General features: G+C 48.9%; 1 protein-coding gene across 1 annotated transcript in view; it reads right to left on the reverse strand.

Annotated features, from left to right (window-relative positions):
• TIAM1 (TIAM Rac1 associated GEF 1) overlaps positions 1 to 21,232 on the reverse strand; it is a 71,891-nt gene that overhangs the window by 17,931 nt on the left and 32,728 nt on the right. Inside the window, exons 10-14 of the mRNA XM_066340746.1 lie at positions 18,790 to 18,894; positions 16,635 to 16,716; positions 12,242 to 12,328; positions 9,604 to 9,828; positions 3,646 to 3,749 (exon numbers count right to left, since the gene is read on the reverse strand). Coding sequence (XP_066196843.1) covers positions 3,646 to 3,749; positions 9,604 to 9,828; positions 12,242 to 12,328; positions 16,635 to 16,716; positions 18,790 to 18,894 — 603 coding nt within the window. The remainder of the gene's footprint in view (positions 1 to 3,645; positions 3,750 to 9,603; positions 9,829 to 12,241; positions 12,329 to 16,634; positions 16,717 to 18,789; positions 18,895 to 21,232) is intronic.

Here is a 21,232-nt window from a genome sequence, read left to right on the forward strand (position 1 = left end):
ACGCTCCCCCAGGCACCGATGCTGCCAGGTAATTGGCCTTTACCGCCACGGGCACATGTCTGCAATTAGGAACAGGGAGAAACCGGCGCCCTGCAGTAATCTGAACTGCTGACACTGCTTCCAACACATCCCCAGTTAAAGGACCGCGACAGAAAAAGAAAATACACAAAGATTGATTCTGAGACTCAATACAGCACCTATTTTAGCCTTTGGCAACCTGCAACATCAGGAACCCGCATACTCAGTTTTCTGGGTGGCCCCTTGGAACCTAAATGTTGGAAAGGCCAAAATAACCAGGTCACCACAGGGGCAAGTAACCACTGAATTACACTGGTGTGAAATGTTTCTGATGTTCTGGTGAATAGAGGCTAACAGAGGGACATGGCCTCCATTCCACAAACAGCCTGAAATATGATGCTAGATGAAAACAAGCCTGAAAAGGTGGCAGAGAGCAGGTTTTCCTTTCCCCCACTCTTCTCCCTCCCAGCTCTCTCCTCCCCTTGGCTCCTCCATGAAATGGGGACAGAAAGGAAAGCCAAAAGTCCACCCCAGAACAAAAACACCTTGTAGAAAAGCTCGGGCCACGCCCAGTTGCACGGCTGAAGGAAAAGGGCTGCACCTGGAAAGCGCCTTGCTCACCACCCTTCACACAGATGTCATCCCAAGAGATAAGAGGGTGAAATGAGATAGGGAGTGAGTCCAGAGAACAGCAGCCATCCCACACCACTGACACCTCAGCCCATCTCGGAGGAGGGTTTCTAGTATTTTACCAGAACAGCCACAGACACCTCATCTTCCCTTATTCTGTGTAATGGAATCATTACTTGACAACAGCGATGGAGAGGAAAGCTCTGCATTATCAGCCCTTTCAAATACACAGAAGACAAGCTCCTGAGAAAAGGGAGGAATGCTCAGAGCTCCTGCTGCACCTCCAAATCCTTCAGCACCACCACGGCTTGGAGGCTTCTGCAGATTAAGAAGCAAAAGCAACACTCCTAAGGAAACACACACCCACACATGCTGGGCTGGGGGAAGGGACAGAGGAGGAGGAGGAGGAGAGAGGACACATCCCAATGCCTCCCACAGTGTCACACAGCCCCCTGCACCTGCCTGGCAAAGGCAGAATGGACCAAGCCCAGCTTTTGGTGGGATTTCCCCCTCTTACCTCACACAAAGCCTGTGCTACGAGAGCAGATGAACACGGGCTGCGAGCACCTCGCTCCTCTCCTCTTGCCATGAATCATTAATGCTGCCCTGGGATCTCTTTGCTGGCTGCAGAGCCAGGGAGCTTTCTGGGGAGGCTGGGAACTGTCCCTGTCTGCAGTGTTCCCTGGGCATGGGTGGAGCCCTGCCCCAGGACTGGCACAAAACACCCCAGGGGCTGTTTTGGAATATCCAGCCCCTAACTGCTGCCTCTGTGCTGGAAGGAGGGGAGCTCTGCACTTAGCTGGGGAGCTGTGATGCTGGTAAAATGGGAACATTCCCCTGCTGAAGAGCCAAAAGGGCAGAAAAATAAGGGAAGTCTCTCCGGAGCCCCACCATCCACGGCTGGGAGCTGAGGATGGGATAAAGGGGATGGATGGGATAAAGGGGAACCTGGCAGGAGGGCAGAGCCTTCCCCTTGCCTGTACAGAAATAACTAACCCCTGTGAAACAGCCCTGAGGACACCACCTTAATCTGCTGTGCCATAATCCCAGGAGCAAGGAAAGGTGTGGGAGTGCATGGACAGGAAAACACCCTTGTTTTTCTCCTCTCCATGTGACTCCCCATGAGAAAACACACACTGCAAGAATCCTTCCTTCCCATGCACATCAGCTTTCCCAAGCATACAGAAAAACCAAGGGATTAGGAAAACCCTCAGCTGAGCTTTTTTTCTTCCCCACTATGATATACTGGAATTTCCTACATGCATTGCAGAACAATGTGGGGGTTTCTACAGTCAGCAAGGAAGGCACTGAATACAGAGCAGGGACAGCAGCACCCCTAGGATTGCCAAACTGAGTAGGGTAGATATATTCCATAGATACTTGTGTCCTTTATTTGTGGGAGAACATTTCAAGCAGTATGAAAAAGAAAAAAGAAAAAAAAAAGAAAAAAAATAAAAAAAAAAAAAAGAAAAAAGAAAAAAAAAAAAGGGCAAGCCTCACTCCCCTTCACCCCACACAAATAGACATGTATTTCTGTATCCCAAAAGGAAACACTCAGAGATGTCAACATTTCACTGCCAGACAGGCAGAAGCTCCTCCCGTTGGAAACCAGGGCTCCTTAGAGCCGGGAGTTACTCCTCCAGGATGGAATATTAAGCATTAAAGCTGCTAACACCCATTTCTCAGTTTGACTAAATCTGCTGAGCTGCAGAGCTAATCGGGTAATCCTTACGCCTTCTGCAGGCAATTACAGCTCTGAGCATCCACCAGACAAGGGGCAAAATCCCCCAGCCTGGGGCACAGTTCAACGAAAGAAAACTCTGGAAAATCCATGGAGAGCACTGATTCCCCAGCAGCCACATGCTGTGCTCGCTGCTCTGCCACAGCTTCCTTTGACAGATCAGACTCTCCTCAGAGCATATGAAAATCCCACATATTTACGGTCAGAAATCCCAACATATCAACAAACACCTCCACTTACTAAAGGAGAAATCTACAGCTAAAAATCCCGAACTATCAACAAACATCTCCACTTACTGGAGAAAGTTCCAGTTATAAATCCCAATGTATCAACAAATACGTCCACTGACTGAAGAAATTATTTATACTTACAAGAAGAAGTTCCTCAATAAAACCTGGAAACAAACTGTATGAGTAATCACCCTCTCCGTGAGCATTTCATGTTTGCCCGTATCTGACTTCCACTGTCTGGCTATCAAGGACAGAAATCCAGGCCAGAGTGACACAAGGGATCAGGAAACAAGAGGCCAAGGTCTTTTCCTTCCTTTCTCTGCAGCAGAGCAGCAAGGGACCAGCCCAGAGCTCACTACAACACAGCTTGGTTAACACAGCAGAGAAAATCCCAACAAACTGAGATCTCATTCTCATTAGATCCTTAACTGTGAAGAAAAATAGCTGTAAACTCTCAGCATCCACCTCTATCACAAATACCTAAAAGCAATCAAGATAATCTTGCTGGATTGTGCCTCAGGAGTCACCAATCATCACCCACTGTCACCACCAACCCTCTCCCTCAATCGACGGCAATTAGCAATCCATTTGCACAAACTCTTAGCTATAACTGGACAGGTTTGCTTCAGTTTGAGGCAGATTGGCTATGATTAGTTTGCAGTCAGAAACCCGAATGTGAGCGATGCTATTGCTTTAAGGAAATACAGTTTAACACATTAGTCCTAAGACCAGCGATCATGAAAGTGGAAGATATCCTAAAAACGCACACGGTTTAGTGGAGCTGCTCTGGGGATGGAGGTGATAAACCAGCCCATTCACAAACTGTGTGGGGAACATCACAAGGGACCGAAGATGCGAACCTACCCTGGAAAAAGGGCACAAATCTTGCTGGAGAGGCAGTGGGTGAGTACCACAACCAAAGCTTGGCTTGTTCCACCCAGGATCATCCACAAACACAAAGCAAACCCAGGAAAGGAGCTCCGGTCTGGCTGTCCTCCCTGTCAGGTGCAAACTGAACCTCCTCACCTTGCTCATCTTCTCAGCCTCATCTGACGACTCCAGGTCCTGTGCCTCTGCCTCCTCCGGGGCGGCCTCGGCCGAGCTGTCGGGGTCACTGCAGACGGAGAGCCCTGCAGGGAGTGACACGGGGGTGAGAGCACGGCCAGGATCCCCCCCAAACCCACAGAACCTGCTGCAGCTCCCATGGAACACAAGCGCGTTCCAACACGAGCTTGTGCCAGAGGCACCCAGCGACCTCCGAGGAGGGTTTAAGGACAGGTGTAAAAACAAACAGGCCATGAGCAGACATCACTTCACTGGCAAGTGCAGATTCAGAGATAAAGCTGAAATGTTTGACATTGAAATTCTGACATCCAGCATTCACTGCCTGGCTGGTGAGCAGGGCCAAGGACCTTTCCACCCCGGGGGTTTCATGTGGAAACTGTGGTATGCTGGTGCTGGCCAGCCAGCCTGGCTCACATGGGACATGGTGATTGCACTGCCTGCATTTCTGGCCTGACACACTCACTTTGCTCAGGAAACAAACCCAGTTTTAGACATTTTTAGGAGTCAGGACTCAAAGTTCAGCTACTATTCCTGCAGGTTTTTAGACCCCATTATTAAAAAAAAATTTGTACGACTGTGCAAGACTTCCCACTTTGTTATGTCCAGAGATAACCTGGAAAAGCCAGAATTCAGAAATCCGGAAATAACTTCAGAACATACTCTGCACGCTGGGATGAAGCCAAAGTGGGCACTGATGAAATGAAAAGGATAAAAAAGGTAGCTCCGAGCTCAGGCCCCTCTTCTGAAAAGAGAGGGCTTGCCTTGGAAAAAGATGTGTCTGGAGGGGCTGTTTGGCAACACAGAATCTATTTGAAGAAGTGCTTTTTCTGTAAGAAGTTCGGTTTTTCTGAGCCTTGCCCAGATTTTATCAAATCTCACTGTCGGCTTTCTGCTCTCCCTATTAATGTGTGAAACAGAATTCTCAAGGTGTCCATTTAAAAAACCAGAGCAAAGAAGTGCTGGGTCCCTTATTTGTGTGGGGCAGTCTGTGTTTTTCCACTGCAGTTCAATTCCCCTCTCCAGCTGTATGAGATGCACCTTGCAGCTGTTTCTCACCCCAAACCAAGGTAATGATATTTGTTCATATTACTTCTAAGCCACCCCTCCTGTCTTTTCCTGCATGTCAAAGGCCCATTTAACCCATTTCCTGCACTTTTAGCCAGCAGACAGGAACCTTTCACCAGAGCAGACACACTGCTCAGGCTGTTCCTGCTGTCTTTGGCCAGCAGGGACCTGAGCAGGTTTGTGTGCTGCTGGTTAAAGGCAATCAGAGCAATAAAGGTGCACGTTCCTGCCCGTTAATACCTCCCAGTTCCCGTCCCACTTCTGTCAGGATCGTTCCATCACCTGCTTTCTGCCCTGCGAGTCCTGATTTAGCTCTGCCAGGAGAACGTGCTGCTTTCCTGCTTCCTGCCCACTGCCATTTGCTGCCTTCACGGGACATTAACGAATGAGAAGGGGAAATCCAAGAAAAGCAGCAGGAAAAGGGGGTCAAATCCCTGTGGCCTCAGCACAGAGGGAGGTGACAGGAGCCCTTGGCTGCCTCAGCAGTGTCATACCTGTGACTGTGTGACCAAAGCCCATTAAATAACTCCCACTTGTGGCTACAACCAGCACAATAGAAGGAAGTTTTCCACCACTGGAGCAAAGGTGCTGGGGCTTCAAGGCCTGGAGAATCATGGAAAGCTTTGGCACTAGCCCAGCACTTGGTTAGAATTTTCCATGGCTGCTGCTTCCAGTTTGGCAAGGCTGGTGTAACTCAAGGTTTTAATGAGACTTCCACAACGTGTCATACCTCTCCTAAAGCCTCCTTCTTGCTGCCAGGCTATGTATTTATTTATTACTATTTATATATTTCGTTCAGTGCTGTGAGAATAAATATCCCGAGCCAAGCTCTGTCAGCTGCAGCACAAAGTGTGCACTCTGCTAACACAAAATACAAACCAGGAATCCTGCTCTTGAGTGCCTAAGCTTCAAAAACATGCCAATATCACCTATCTGGGCAGTTTAACAGCAGCTGTCCTAATCCACGTGCTGCCAGGGAATGGCCCCGGTATGACAACAGAGCACCTCAATGTCATTAAATGCACCATTTTTGATAGAAGTCATTAGAGAACAGTGTCCCAAGTTAAATTCTTATTTAAGATGATATTTCACCGATAAACCTACAGTAAAACAGGCGAGTGTGTACTTTTTTTCTTCCTTGCAGAGGAATCTTGGTTAGCTCTGGAACATCGACCAAGGAAATTCCCTGGGACGCCAAGACTGAGGGATGTATTCCCATGGGGAATTGGGAAACCAGCCTTGCCTCCTGCAGGTCCAGCCCCGGCGCGGCCGCCAGAGGGCGAGGCAGCACCGCAGCAATTTGGGGAATTCGGGATGAAAAATTAATCCATATCGCAAACCCCTCCAGTGGCCACTGCAGGAAGTGCCCCGAAATTGTTAAATCAAGCACAGCATGAGAACGGTGCTACAGGAGATCTGAAATCAGCTGTAAGCCTCGTGAAAATAACCCTGAAGGAATTAGGGCGACCTCATCTGGTTCTGAAATCCAAATCACTCAGCCCAAGGGGGCCTGTGATGGACGAGGATGGAATGAAAAATAGTGGCTGTTCCTACAGGGCAGTAGAAGTCTGTTTCAGTTTTACAGCACAGATTCAGCCTGTGTGTTAATAACTCCAGCCTCTGGCTGCTCTCTGAGTAACAAAATAACCAACTCCCCAAAACACTCATGTGCTTCCTATCTAGGAGACTGACACACCCATTCCAAGCAGGGAAGCACTTTCTTTTTCAGTCTTTTTCCATTCTGCATGGTCATTTATGTGCTTCATACTATCTCCCATGCTAAAAGTCTCCAAAACACAGGGGCAGGCAAAGCCTAAACCTCACAGACTCTGCCCCACACTGCAAGGAGTGAATTGTGGGGAAACCTCAAACAAACCTGGGCACCGTTCCCACACCCAGATCCCCTTCTATAATAGCGGAATACCTTCCTGATGATGTGGGACAGATCCAAGGCTGTGCTCCCAGCTCTCATTCCCTACACTAAGGGGAGCAGAATGGGCAGGCAGAACTCCTCATGGGGAGGGGAGACAGACCCCACTGATCCCTTTAGGCAATAAGGAAAACCTGCTGTGGGGCCCCAGACAGAACCACAGCTAATCCTCCTCAGCCCAATTTATGCAGGCTGTGTTAGCAGGAGAGAACCCAGAGTCAGGAAAAGCACTAAGAGATGAAAGGAACAAAGCTGTGGCTCCGCAAAGCCAGTTCCAGGATGGCAGCTCTCACATCACTCACAGATACAAAACCCAAGGTCACTTCCAGAATAACCTGTTAAGCAAACACAGTGGAGTAACACAGCTGATTTGCAGTTCCAGCCTCAAGCTCAGCATGTGCAAGGGAGTTCCAGACGATGAAAGAGCTGTGAGAGACCTTAGCTTTAACAGGAGCTCTGGCAGACACTCCAGGGAGGTCAATTCCCAGAAACACAGCCCTGCTTTGCTCCTCTAGACCTCCCAGTGAGCACCAAGGCACCAGGAAAGCTTCCTTAAAAATAAAAAATCTAAGACATACCTTTCATATTCTGAAAATACACAATATCATTTGCCTGATACAAAAACTAAAATCTACCCTTTGCTGCCTTGACAGCTGATGAAGAATTGCTAGGGAAGAAGGTGAGGACACCAGCATGATCCTACAAGCAGATGCTGCATTCCTGGAGAAGGGATGTGCCCACAGGTGCTGTGTGCCCCCTGGCACTGTGACCCTGCTGAGCGGGGGCTGCAGTGCCTCAGGGCCACACACACAATCTGTGTCCTAGAAATAAAGCACCCAGCAGAAACCCTGGAGCTGATCTGCCTGGCCAGCAAACTGCCTGCAATCAACAAGGACACAAATAAATAGGTCAGTGGGTATTTCATACTTGACTGCTCTTTTGCAAGGAGCTGTGGAGCCAAGAAAAAAAATCGAAGATAACACCACAATATCCCAAATACAAGCACAGACTCCTTTTAAAAATGTCACATGGATCCCACTTCAAGTAACGGATCCCTGACAAAGCACAGGAGCAGAAAAAGGCAGGCTTCAATAAAACACTGCGTTCTACAAACACAAAGGGAAATGGGTGGAGAAGATCACCAGTCACCCTCTTGGGTGCAGAGCCTTGATTTCTCCCACCTCGGGCTAAGCCATCCCAAGTCACTTAATGTGGCACCTACAAGTGCTTCCAGAAGCTGCCAGGGAAGCTGTGCTCCTCCTGCTGGCTGAAGAAATATCCCCCTCCTTTTGGGGGGGAACACAGGAGGATGCCAGCCTGGCATTCCCTGTGTTCAGAAGGAATGTGAGTGTTGGGAGAGCTGCAGGTTCTGTGTGAACACAGAAATCCCAGCTCCCAAGCCTCTGCTCCCAGAGCAGACACTCATCTCAGGGAAAAGCTGAGCTACTGAAACCCAGCACTCAGGGTTCCAGTGACAAATCGCAGAGACAAGAGCCTTGTGAAAAGATGGCGTTGAGTATAGCAGCATCTTGTGGCCAGCTATGATAATGTACGAGATTTTCCTACCTCAATTTTCCAGCACAAAAGCCTAACTAAGAAAACTTCCATGAAAAATTAAAAGGGGACAGTTTCCCGAAAGTCTTGAATTTTAACTGCCTGTGTAAGTTTAGTCCACATCTTACACGAGGTTGCTTTTAGCAGTCCCCTCAGAGGGATCTGCAATAAGCTGTGTGGAAGCTTTTCTTGCTCCCCCTTTTCCACTTGCTATGAATATCACACCCCCCAAAGCCAGTCTCGGCTCAGAACAGTTTTAATTACCTAGAAACTACTTCATTCTGGCAATTCCACTGTATTTTAAATGATTGTAAAAAACGGAAGAGATCCGACCAGTGACCCGTTCTGTTGTCAAATCTAGAGGAGCACATAGAAATTCAGGAAGCCAAACTTGTGGCAAACAATTCCCAGTTGCTACAGATGAATCTTCTGCCAGCTGGGTTCTCTGAGCAGGGCAGTGTAGTGGGCAGGAATGTCCCTGCCCATGACAGTGTGCTCTGGCATCACCTGGATATGTCAGGCTGTAATGTCAATCCCTATCTATAGGTGGTTTAAAAATCCCTGTGAGTTATTCATATACATTTCATCCAACACACAGGGTCCCTGTGCTCCTGGCTGGCGCCAGAGAGGGTTAATCACAGAGCCACAGAATCTCCTGAGCTGGAAGGGACCCACAGGGATCATCCAGTCCAGCCCCTGTCCCTGCATAGACACCCCAACAACCCCACCCTGGGCACCCCTGTCCAAAGGCTCCTGGAGCTCTGGGGCTGTGCCCATTCCCTGGGGAGCCTGGACAGTGCCCAGCACCCTCTAATATCCAACAGAAACCTCCTTGGCACAGCTCCAGCCTTTCCCTGTCACTGTCACAGAGAGCAGAGATCAGAGCTGCCCCTCTGCAGGAAGCTGCAGACCCCAATGAGATTCCCCTCAGTCTCCTCTCCTCCAGCTGAACATTCCAAGTGTCCTCAGCTGCTCCTTGTATGGCCCCTCCAGACCCTTCACCATGTCCCTCCTTTGGACCCTCTCCAACAGCTCGAGATATTTTTTATGAAATGGCACCCCAAAGTGCACACAGGATGCTTTAACTCTTCCTCCCTGTGCCACACGTAGATCCCATGGGGAAATCCAGAGGAGAAAGCACCTCCTGAGCTGCCCAGAAGGGAGCAGTTGGTTCTGTGACTGTGTGTGGGCACAGCCCGAGGACGTGAGGTGCCTTTGGCCATGACACAGGTGTCACAGCCATCTTTCAGGGCACCCCTGGGACAGCCCACAGCTGGCAGAGCTCGCGGGACTCTGTGCCCGGTTCAGGCTGTGATCCCCCTCCCTCCCCACAGTGTGCCCACAGAATGATCTCAGCCCTGAGCCCGTACCTTGGCTGCCCCCAGCGAAGGCCAGGGCACCATCCCCGGGCTCTGGGGGGTTCTCTGGGCGCCGTGGAGGCGGCTGGCTCAGCCTCTGGCCCTCCTCCTCCTCGGGGTGCGTGCGCACGGTGAGGCACAGCGAGGGCTGCACCAGGGCGTCCTTCAGCAGCACCGAGTCCAGCTCCTCTGCAGCTCTCTGGTTGATCTCCACCACTTCATCCCCGGCTTTCAGGCCTGTGACACAGAGAACAGGTCACACTTGCACGGCCTACTGTTCCCCACACACATCAAAGGAGCTTCTGACGGGTGTCTGTGTCAAACATGATTAATAACTGCAAACGACACTGAGATTGGATGGACTTTATGAGATCTGCTGTCTGGCTGCTCCTCCAGCGCCACCCTCAGAGCAGAGTGCCCAGGAAAGCCCCACAGCACAGCTGCTGTGCCTGCTGCACCCTACACAACCCAGGCCTCTCCTGCCACCCTTCCCAAATGCCATGGCAGCACAGGGATCCTCAAAAGGCAGATCTGAGCCCTTGCTGAGTTCATCATGGCTTTTTCCCCAGCCTGATTTCCAGGAGTTATTTATAGCAGCAGTGCCCCAGGGAGCAGGGGATGTGCAGAGAAGCAGCTGACTCCTGCTCCCTGGGATGCTGAGGGACAGCTCTGCAAAGTGACATGGGACCCCTGACCTTCCCCACGGCCAGCCAGCCCTCCCTGAGCTGCAGAGGGGTTAAATCCCAAAGAATCCCTGGGGCCAGGCAGGCAGCAACACTCTAGGGAACTGCAGTGCTGAGAGCCCTGGCTGCTGGACCACCCTCAGCTCCATCCTTGCATTTCCAGGGATGAAGCTGGAATTTACAGCAGCCAAAGAATGGGGTGACCATCCCTGCCATGCAAAGGAGGAGGCCTGGCACCCTGAGAGCCTGGATGAACCCTCCAGGAGACTGAGCACTGACCCACTTTCCAGGAAGAAATATGGAAGGGAGAAGGCTAAAGAGCTTGCTTAGGAAAATGGAGATCTCCCTAAATGCACGTAATTGTGCCCAAAAACTCCAGTGTGGTGTGCAGTTTCAGGGAGAATAAAATGAACTAGATAGAGTAGCTACAAAGTAAATGGACTGTAAAATTATATCTGAAAGAAGGACAAAACAAGGCAAGTCAAGCATTTCGCATTATTTAATTTATTCTACTTAGTGATTCTGTGGCATTATAGTAGCACACTAATAGGCCTGCAACCATAAACATTAGATCTGGGGCTTCATTTACTCTTTGTAGTCTTTGTTTTGGATTGTTTGGGATAAAGCATCACGTCTATCTCAGTGCAATCAAGGAGCTCCCATTCCAGTAAGGAATGCCTGCCTTGCTAAGGCAGACCAACAGAATAAACAAAAAGATAAATCATAAAAATTACCAGGAGAAAATGAAAGGCTTCTAATTGGAGGAAAGACTGAGGATGAAATGCATGCAGTATCTCAGTCAAATGCAGACAATGCATGTAAATAATGGTAGGCACCGAGAGTTTTCCTCCCTTCCCGCTGTACCTCAGGGAATCTTGTCCCAATATCTTGCTGGCTGCTGTTCATACAGAAGTGCCCTTTTGGGTCAGTTCTGAGCAGCTGCAAATCCGGGAGTTTCTCCTGCCTGTCCTTGCACTGCAGCCCTACAGGAGGCACTCTGTGCTCACACATCCATTCAAACCATTCCTCCAGCAGTAACTAAAAGCAGACCAGGGAAGCCCTGATGAAACAAACCCCCACCAACCCTCTCCTAACACTCGCTCTGCTCCACACAGGAACCCACAGGGTTTCAGTTCCCTGTGGCAGCCTGGCAGGGAGCCCCCCCTGGCTCTGCTCAGGGCTTTTGGCAGGATATCCCTCCTGTTAACCAGGGAATGCTGCGGGGCTGAGGGACAGGGAAGAGCAAGATGGTCTTTCCATGTTTAACACACACCTACATGGGTTTCTGAAGTTGGGGTGCAACTCCAGGCTGTCCCCATTCCCTGACCACTGTTCCTTCCTGTCTGTGCCTCCACTGTGCCCCTTTGGCCCCCCATTCCAACCACACTCACCAGCTCCAGCAGCCTGGGGTCACAGAAACTGCCAGGGCAGTTTCCCATCAGCTGGACTGGCTCAGCAGAATGCCAGTCAGCACCAGGCCAAGGGATGCAGCAGCCTGGGAGAGCAGCCTTTGGAACAGCTTTTGGCAAGGGCCAGCTGCTGAATAAGCTCTGCAAGGCCACACAAACCCTCACCAAGAGAACTCTGAAGGTGTTTCTGAGGACTTTGCATACACCAGTGCGTTAGGAAGAGATGAGAATCTTCTCACCCCTCATGGTGCCACGTTCTGGTTCAAAATGTGGGTGGGTTTCAGCTGCCCAGCTCCTGAGCAGCCTGCCTGTGCAGCAGGGGAGGCAGTGAATGCAAAATACAGCAGCGTGGTTGGCCTCAGCTTGGCTAAGCTACATTAAACCAGACCCTGCTCTGCCTTGGGACGAGCTGGCAGCCTGGGTATCCCTGCTGCCTTCTGCTCCAAGCGCTGCAAGCGGAACCAGGGGCAGTAATCACAGCCACAGGGAGCACTGAGATGTTTTTACTGTATTTATGTCACAGTGAGTGACTTGGGAGGGCTCTGGGGAGTGGTTTACCTTTCTTGAAAGCCAGGCCTGTCTCCTTGACGGCGTTCACGTAGAGCCGGCGAATCCCGTCCTCTTCCACGGAGGACAGAGAAAAACCTGGAGAGACACCAGGGAGATGGTCAGAGGGCCAGCCCCTCCCAGGGTGTCCCAGCCACCAAGCCCTGCAGCCAAGGCTGTGCTGTCCCTGCCATGAGCACGTGGGAATCCCTCCCCTGTCCCTTCCCTCAAACTTTTACAAACACAACGGGGACGTTCAACAATAAAAGCGGCTCTAACAAAAAGCTGCAATGAATTTCTGAGTACATACACTGATTATCTACAGACAGATTTGAGGATACCACAGCTGCAAAGCCTTGGAACAGACTCTCAGTTCTGGTGCCATCAAAGGTCGCTCCAGAAGGTTTTGCTGTTTGCAGACCAAAGCTGCACAGAGCCGTGGTTTGGGACAAAAGCCGGGAATCCCAGAGCCACAGTTGATGTGCCACCCCAAACTCAGGCAAGGCACAACACCTCCTGCTAGAACAGAGTGCTGACCTCTGCTTTTTAACATTCCTGGGCTGGGCATGTCTGTAAAATGTCCCTTTCCCTTTTTGCTGCTTCTGGCACAACCTGCCATTGGCCAAGCCTCAGCTCAGTGCACATTTCACGCTCACCAGACACCTCCAGAACAGTCCTGGAGTGGAAGTGCTGACACAGTCTCACTTTAAACAGTGCAAACGGGACTGGGAGCTCTGGGCTGGGGGATTTTCCTGCCATTTGTGGGTGACACAGTCAGATAATAACATGTAAAGGAAATACAAGCTGCCAAGTTAAATGCAGGTTGTTTATTTACTGTGAAGAGTTATCTAAAGCAGAACATTTGCCTTTCTGAAACTTCATTACTCCCTAAATGAGTGCAGGCAACCATTTGCTCTCTCATTTTCTGGAGACTAGAAAAACATTTACAAACCTCTGGGGGGAGTCGTTTGTTTTGACATGGAATCAGCCACCAGCCAAGCTGGTGCAGATGTGCTGGGAGTCTATCCTGACTTCAGGACTCTCTTCAAGCTGATCCTTATGGCTGAGAGTTATTTTTTCATCCATGATTTAAAAATAAAATAAAAAAAAAAAAAGAAGAAGAAAAGAGGGGGAAGAATATGGCAGCTCAGAAGTGAGAAGCATATGGCCTTTCACGACTTACTGAGCTACTTGGAACCTGCATGCGAGCTCCTCGGGCTGAATCAAAGGAAATTTGTGAAGCTCACTCAACACACCAGCTTTGGCAGAGAGAGGAACCCTCGACTAAAAGAGCAGCTGTAAAATATAGTAGTTATTGGCTGTCACCACCACAAAGCCTACCTGGAAAACCCTCACCCAGAAAAACAGCAGAGTGTGCCCAAGGCTGCAGTTTGAGTCAGCACGAAGCATCAGCTCCCGAGAGCATTGCCCTTTCCAGCTGCAGTGCTGCTCCGGGCCAAACAGCACATGTTCAAACCAGGCTGAGGGGCAGCTCAGGCTCCACTGAGAGCAGATCAGCGTGTCCAAGCAGCCCCAAGCTCCACCTCTCCTACAAGAAAAGGCTGAGAGAACTGGGATTGCTCAGTCTGGGGAAGAGAAGCTTTGGGATGACCGCACTGCAGCTTTCCTGAAGGGAGCCCACAGGAAGGATGGAGAGAGACTCATTACAAGGGCCTGGAGTGACAGGACACAGGGGAACGGCTTCAAATTGAAAGAGAGTAGATTTAGATGGGATATTGGGCAGGAATTGTTCTCTGTGAGGGTCGTGGGGCCCTGGCACAAGTTGCCCAGAGAAGCTGTGGCTGCCCCTGAATCCCTGGAAGCGTCCAAGGCCGGGCTGGACAGGGCTTGGAGCAGCCTGGGATAGTGAAAGGTGTCCCTGCCCATGGCAGGGGGTGGAGTGGGATGAGCTTTAAGGTCCCTTCCAACCCTAGAATTCTGGGATTCTGTGATTCCTCCATGAGAAGACCTCTGCTTCCTTCAATCCATCAGGCATAAATGCACACGTAGCTGCTTCTTAATTCATCTTTCAGCCATACCCATAAATCCTGCAGTTATTCCTGGCAGAAAGGGCATAAGGAGCAATTACACAGGTTGTCATCAGCTTCAAGAGATGACAGATGAGCAGCTGGCAACAGCTTGGGAATGGTCATCTCACACACACAGTTAACCCCTCCACAGACAGAGAATGTGACCCTGCCCTGTTTCATTTGCACGGCTGTGACAGTGGCTGCACTTCACACCGCCTGCAGCAACAGTGCCACTGCTTTCCCTGCCATGCACTCAGGTGAGAACACCTCATCCCAGAGTGTGTGCAGCCTGTCCACACACAGGACAGCAGGAATGCACAGCTCCCATGTGGCTGGGTGCCACAGGGGCTCCACACAAATATTGCAGGAGAGGAAGGGCAGCAGTGGGTGGAAGCCACAGTGATTGCATAAGCTGGCATTGCTGCCAAAAACATTATCATCAAACTGTGCACGGACTCTGAAACACAGGTGGGAAGAGATGGGTGCTGACCCAGGCAAAGCTTCTCTTCACTGCAAAGTTCTGATGACAGGAGAATAAAAATCTGCATCTCTGAGTGCACACGGCCTCACCAAACCAGCTCAATAGCTGAACAAATCCACCTCCAGATCATCCCCTCAGCCCCCTGGCACAACCAGCTGCTGGTGAACATGCCAGCACCCTCCTGATACATCCATGAGCTGGAATCCAAGGATTCTGACTGACTTCTGCCCTCACAGCCCTGCCAAAGAGGGAAAGAGTACCAGCCAAAGAAGTGAGAACATCTGTGCTCAGGCATCAGCAAAGCATCCCACTGAGAGATCCAACACCAGCTAGACCCTCCCAGAGTGCCTCTCACTCCCACAGACCCACTGGTGGGAGCAGAACCACCACAGAGTGCTCCCAGGTGAGCTCTCCCTGAGATGTGGGTTGGAATGAGGTGATCTTTAAGGCCCTGTCCAGCCCAAACTGCTCCAGGATTGTGTGATCCCAGCACACCCTTGTCACTGGGTGAACACACAAGGACACATATACAGACCACTGAAATCCTTCTGCCAATTAGAGGCAAACCACATTTGGCTATTTTCCCTTAATGAGAGAAAAATCAGCTTTTTTGGGGTGCTTTTAGCATTCCCTCCCTGCTGCATCCCACAGCTCACACAGCTGATCTCACCTCATAGGACACCACTGTGCATTTCAACATCTTTTTCCATTTATCACTTAGAAAAAAAGAAGGAAAAGAAATAAACAGGAAATGCTATGACAGCCCCAACTCTTGCAGTGCTTTTAGGCACTGCATAAATACGATCCCTGAACCATCATTGGGCTGGTGAATATTTCTTTCTTAGGCCTTCAATATTCAAGCCCCAGTCAGTCCCACTGATTTGTAGCAAAGCTCAACATTGCAATGGCCTGCAGCTGTATAATAAGCAGTTTGTGGATTCAGAATTATTCTAGTCATTAAAACAGAATATTTAGATGAACAGCAAAAAGATGCAGATTGGCTTTCAGTGCAGGAGGTTGCACAGATAACTCTAAAATACACCCCAGAACTGCAATTTCCAGGCCAAAGGAGCAAACTCACCAGGTTGGAGGGCTGTAACCTGAAATACCTGAAAGCTCAGAAGTAGGAACTACACAGAGATGAGAGATTCTGCTGAAATTACACAGGGAGGCCTTCCCCTGATTTATGTTTCACACAGATCTGCCATGTGTCACATCCTGGCTCCAGGTGTCGGTGGGACATCCTCGAGGGCTGGAGCATCCCTGGGACACCCTGGAGTCCTGGAGCTGGGCATGCCCAGCCTCAGGAATGTTGGGGCCAGGCAGGAACCCAGCCTGGGGACCCCTGGCAGGTGAGAACCAGCCAAACAGCCCCTCTGGAGCTGCCTGGGCACACAACTTGAGACGCCTCATAGGCACAGCGATGCTCCTGAGGAGGGGGACAAGGAGGAAGGAGTGAGGAGGGGGACAAGGAGGAAAGAGTGGACAGGAGGAAGGAGTGGAGCTGCAGAGCCCTGCAGGCTGTGGGCAGTGTGGCAGCCCCAGCACAGCCCCCAGCAGGGCCTGTGAAGGTTCTGTGTGAGATGTGACAGCTGGCAGAGGATGCTGCTCCCACCCACAGCCTCTGTAGGTGGAAGCACAGCAACAAGCAAACATTTGTCCTCCCTGCACATCCTCCAGCTCCAGGAAAGCCACGTTCAGAGCACTCCAAACAAAGCTGTCCTCCTCCGGGGCAGGTGAATGTTGCTGTGGGTGGCTCAGGAATCTGAAGTGCTTTGCTTTTCTCACTGTGCTCAAGAGACCTTTCAGGTACCTCAGTAAACAGCACGCAAGAACCTGCTCCTGCTAGAACTGGCTGGGGAGAAACAGCAAAACAAGTCAGGGAGAAACTCACCATAAATATCAGAGGATGCATCAGACTTCTCCATCTCAATGTGCTGGGTAATTTTCTGACAGATTTCTATTTCCTTGTACAGCTGAATAGAGGGGAAAAAAACAAACACAGAAATATGTTACTGTGGGAGGACACACAAATTGTAATCGTTTGGAACAGATTTTTGGGGTTTAATTACAGGCAGAAGAAAGGGACTGTGGTCATTATTTATCAAACAGTTTCTCTCCACCTGTGTGAGAGGCATTAGCACTGTCACTCAGCTCTGCTGTTAGAACACAGTTAGAGAGGACAGGGAAAACACTGTGTTTTCCCACCCCCATCACAAAACAGAGCATGCATCTATTCCACTCAGTCAACACCATTTTGAGTGCACGAGAAACAGAGCTTCTCTTCCTGTTTTCCTCATTTACAGGTAGTAATAGCTTCACGTTTTTATATTATTTTAATGAACACATTGCAGGAATTCAATTATTCAACAGCATTAAAATCACAAGGAGTGGCTTTGTTTCTTAAATACATTTCTTCATTATCGGACTGTCAGATTTGCTGTACCTCAGCATGACATTTCACCTTTAACACCTTGATGTTTATTTGTGCCAAGGAAAGCCCCCAAGCCTTTGAAATGGTCATTAACATGCTTCCTTGGAGATCAGCACAAATTCACACCTAGGCAATAGCCCAGAAGTCCCTCCATCCAGCTGCAAGTCCCCCTGCCTTTCAGCACTGAATAATAAACCAGCCCTTTGTCTTCGGCAAAAATCACAGCCCCAGGTGAACATAGCCCACAGGTGAGTATTAATTCTCTTTACACGCTGCTGGGAGCGTGTAAAAATGCGATTCACAATAATTAACATTTTGAAACTCAGTGTTTGGACTGCAGTATGTGAACTATTCCTTTAGAAAAGAAGAGGAACTCATTTGCAAAAGGTTTCCCTAATAAAAATATAATTTTCTCTCCTGCTTCTATCAGCACTGCAAAAATCAGCGTTCAGATTGCAAAAATCAGTATTTCAGTAATCAAAAATCAGAATAGTTACAGCCCCATGGAAGTAACTGCAGTGTTCTCCCCAAATAAACAGCCCACACAGAGCAGCAAACACACCAAGTGTGTTGGTTTAATATGTACACATCAGACATCATCCTGCAGCACCAGTCTCTCCCATTCCCTTCCAGCATCTGCACAGTCCCACTGACAGAGCTTTTGGGTAATTACAGCTTTTCAGAATAAACAATGAGTGATGACTCTGTCAATCCTACACCCTCTCAACACAAGACAAGTCCCAAAGTCCTTCCAGACAACGACAGCTAAAAGCTGTCTCCTCTGAGTGTTAATTTTCCCCAGCTATATCACACTTCCCAGTCCTAGCACTCCTCTAGCACTTTCTCACCAATGTCTGTTGTTGTTGTTGACAGCATTAATGGAAAATCCCAGATGTCCTTTGCTAAATGGGCAAAAACCTCCATAACTAGCAAAGTTTTACTTTTTATAAGTAAGCCAGTCACCAATGAAAAGGGCTTTAATAAGGTTTACAGCATGCCTGTGTAAAATCACAGAGTTAAAGCATGACACTAATCCTGTTTGGTCTTTTTTTTTAATCTCTCATGGCAAAATTCCTTTGAAGTCTGTTTTGGAGATGAATGAGATGAAAACAGCCAGCTGAGGCAATTAAGGAAATATATTCTCACACATAACTCCAGACCTTCTTGACCTCCATCTTTACCATACCATTAGGAAAAAAACACTAAAAAACCACCCACCAACTTGTGTATTTCCCCCCACTTTAAAGGGACCCGTAACAAGAAGTGCCCAGGCCTCCACACCATGTCTTTAAAACCTCCATGAACAACATGAACAACAGGAAAAGACAACTTGGAGGGAAGTGAAGCTTAAATGTACCTTAGAGTGATTTTCACACATTACCTGTGGCTGTCCCTCCTCTCTCCCCAGACACATCCACACACAAACATGAGCTAAACACCAACACAGGATTAAATGTTTGGAGAGATCCCTTTGCTGAAGGCCAATTTGCTATGGTCTGCAAAGCACCATAATTGCAAACTAAAAAGCACAACTCTGTGCTACAGAATGTCAGATAAACACTAATTAACAGCGTCCTGCCCAGAGTCATTTCATTTGCCCAGTGGGCAGCATTACCAGTTCATAGATCTCCTCATCTGGCTTTGGTACATAGAACTGGAGCTGGTTCTCAATGAGGAACTTCAGGCGCAGGTAGTGAGCAGAGTAGTCCAGCTGGTGTGTCTGTAAGAGACAGAGAGCCTTTAGACAGACAGGCAGCCTCTTCCTCATCTCTGATCCTCACAGGAACCCAGCACCAACTTCCAGCACCATCTCCTGCCCTGGAACCTGACCAAAACCTGCCCTTCCTGCTGCCCCCCCAGGAAAAGGATCCATGTACCTACCTGGGAGCAGCCTCCTCGGCTCTGCTGCCCCGGCATTCTGTCCCTCCCAAGCCATCCCAGAAATAAGCTCATGCTGGAACAGAAACCTCACAGCATTAAATATAAAAGGATATTTAACTAAATGTTCTGCTAACAGAGCAAAATGTAGCAGGAGAAGTGATTTCTGTTTGGTTTGGGGTTTTTTTTAGTATCTCCATCACTTAGCACGTAAATATGATGTAGCAGATTTCAAGCAAGGTTAATAAACAAAAAAAATCTGTCTATCTTCTAAATAAAAAGCAGCTCAGGATACACTGGCTTTATGAGGCTAGAAGAAGCCAAGAGTTGCATCCTGGATTGCATCCCAGTGGAAACAGGTCACACCATTTTAATGAATTAGTTATAATTAGCTGAAGATACAGCATTTGGTCTGGGAGATGTTAATGACCTTTTCTCAGCATGATAAATAAGGTTGATTTAAGCAGAGGTTAATGCAGTGTGTAATCAAAACACATTACAAGTATGATAAACACAAAGGATATTATCCAGAAGTTACTTTCCAAGTTCCTGAACTAAACCTAATGAGAAACCCCAAAGTGATTCACAGATACAGGAGGTAAATTCTCACTTCCAAAATCCCACTATTAAAGGCTTTTATACCTCAGCCTTTTCATTTTACACTAGCAAATTACCCAGGCTTCTCAGGCTATGCTGAAAACAATGGCTTATCTGAAAATTCATGTAAGAGCATCTTTACTGCCTGCTTGTCCTGGTTTTTAAAGCCTGGCTTTTCCAGTTCCAGCCGTGGTACAGCAGCACACCGAGGTGATGAGCAATGTACACTGAGGGAGCTGCGGAAAACATCCTACCCCGACCCTCCAGCAAACACACAGAGAACAGGGAATGCTTTGGAAAGCCTGGATTAGCCCAGGAGTGAAAAAAAACTACCAATAATGAGAAGGAAAACCAAACCAGATCTATTGGTGCACTCTGCACAGTGCTCTCTTCAAATATGCCCAACCCAAAGATCAAATTATCATTGGATGAAATGAAGTACCTGAAATGGAATAAGCTCCACAATCCAGGCAAATTCCTAGTTAATTAAATAATGACTGAAATCTATCAAGGGCCAAAAGAAAAACAGCTGAATGTAGGAGATCCTTGCCCCCTCATTTTTTTCTTTTTTGGAAAGCTTCTTGCTTGCTTTTCTCACTGATTACTGCTGTTTTCAGTTTTCTCTTTACTGACACACACATACAAACACCTCAGAAAATAAAGGGAAGCAGAATTGACATTAAAGGTTTAGAAGAGTCCTGGGTTACTTTCTGGTCAGCTTAGTTTACTGTCCCTAGCACAGAAGTGTCTTAAACAAAAACTCAGAGAGGAGACCTAAACCCATTGAGTGCATCACCCACATCTGGGGGTATCCAGGGCAGGGAACAGAGCTGTGGAAGGGGTTGGAGCCCCAGGAGAGGCTGGGGGAGCTGGGAAAGGGGCTCAGCCTGGAGAAAAGGAAGCTCAGGGGGGGCTTTGTAGCTCTGCAAGACTCCCTGACAGGAGGGGACAGCTGGGGTGGTCAGGCTCTGCTCCAGGGAATAGCGGGAGAGGATTTCTCCCAACAAACACATTCTACCGACAAAGCCCATCAGCCCAGGTGGATGCCATCAATCCAGCACACTGCAATCCCATCCAGGTCAGGAAGAAGAATCCCAGCCATGGTGCAGCCCATCAGACACCCCATTTAGTTAATTAACTTCCTACAATTGCCCCAAGGCTGTGTCTACCTCCAAATCTGACACTGGTTAAAGTGTTTCAAATGGGGCCATGATGTTCTACTGAAGTGAAAGGAAAAGGTCTCTTGAATGTGGACACAGCCAGGCTGCCCTAAAAGCCAAACCATTAACCCACTTTTTGTTGCTGGGAGCTGCATCCATATGTGGGAAGGTGGGAGCAGAAGCAGGGCAGCTTTAATGATACGAATATCCTTTCAAGACCACCCAAAATACCTTTCAGCTGTCCAAAGCAGCTTCTTGGTTTATTTACTTCTCTCCTAATAACTCTGGCTGTGTCTGGACTAAATTAAGCAGCTAGCCCCGTTTAAAGCACAACCCAACAGCTTCACCAAGGTGCTCAGGAAGAAGAATTCACAGCCGGGCTGGGCTCCCATTCAAGAGGCTCCAGGTGCCACAGTGGGCTGG

Source organism: Sylvia atricapilla, chromosome 2 (genome assembly GCF_009819655.1).
Source record: "Sylvia atricapilla isolate bSylAtr1 chromosome 2, bSylAtr1.pri, whole genome shotgun sequence".
In the NCBI taxonomy this organism is placed as follows: domain Eukaryota; kingdom Metazoa; phylum Chordata; class Aves; order Passeriformes; family Sylviidae; genus Sylvia; species Sylvia atricapilla.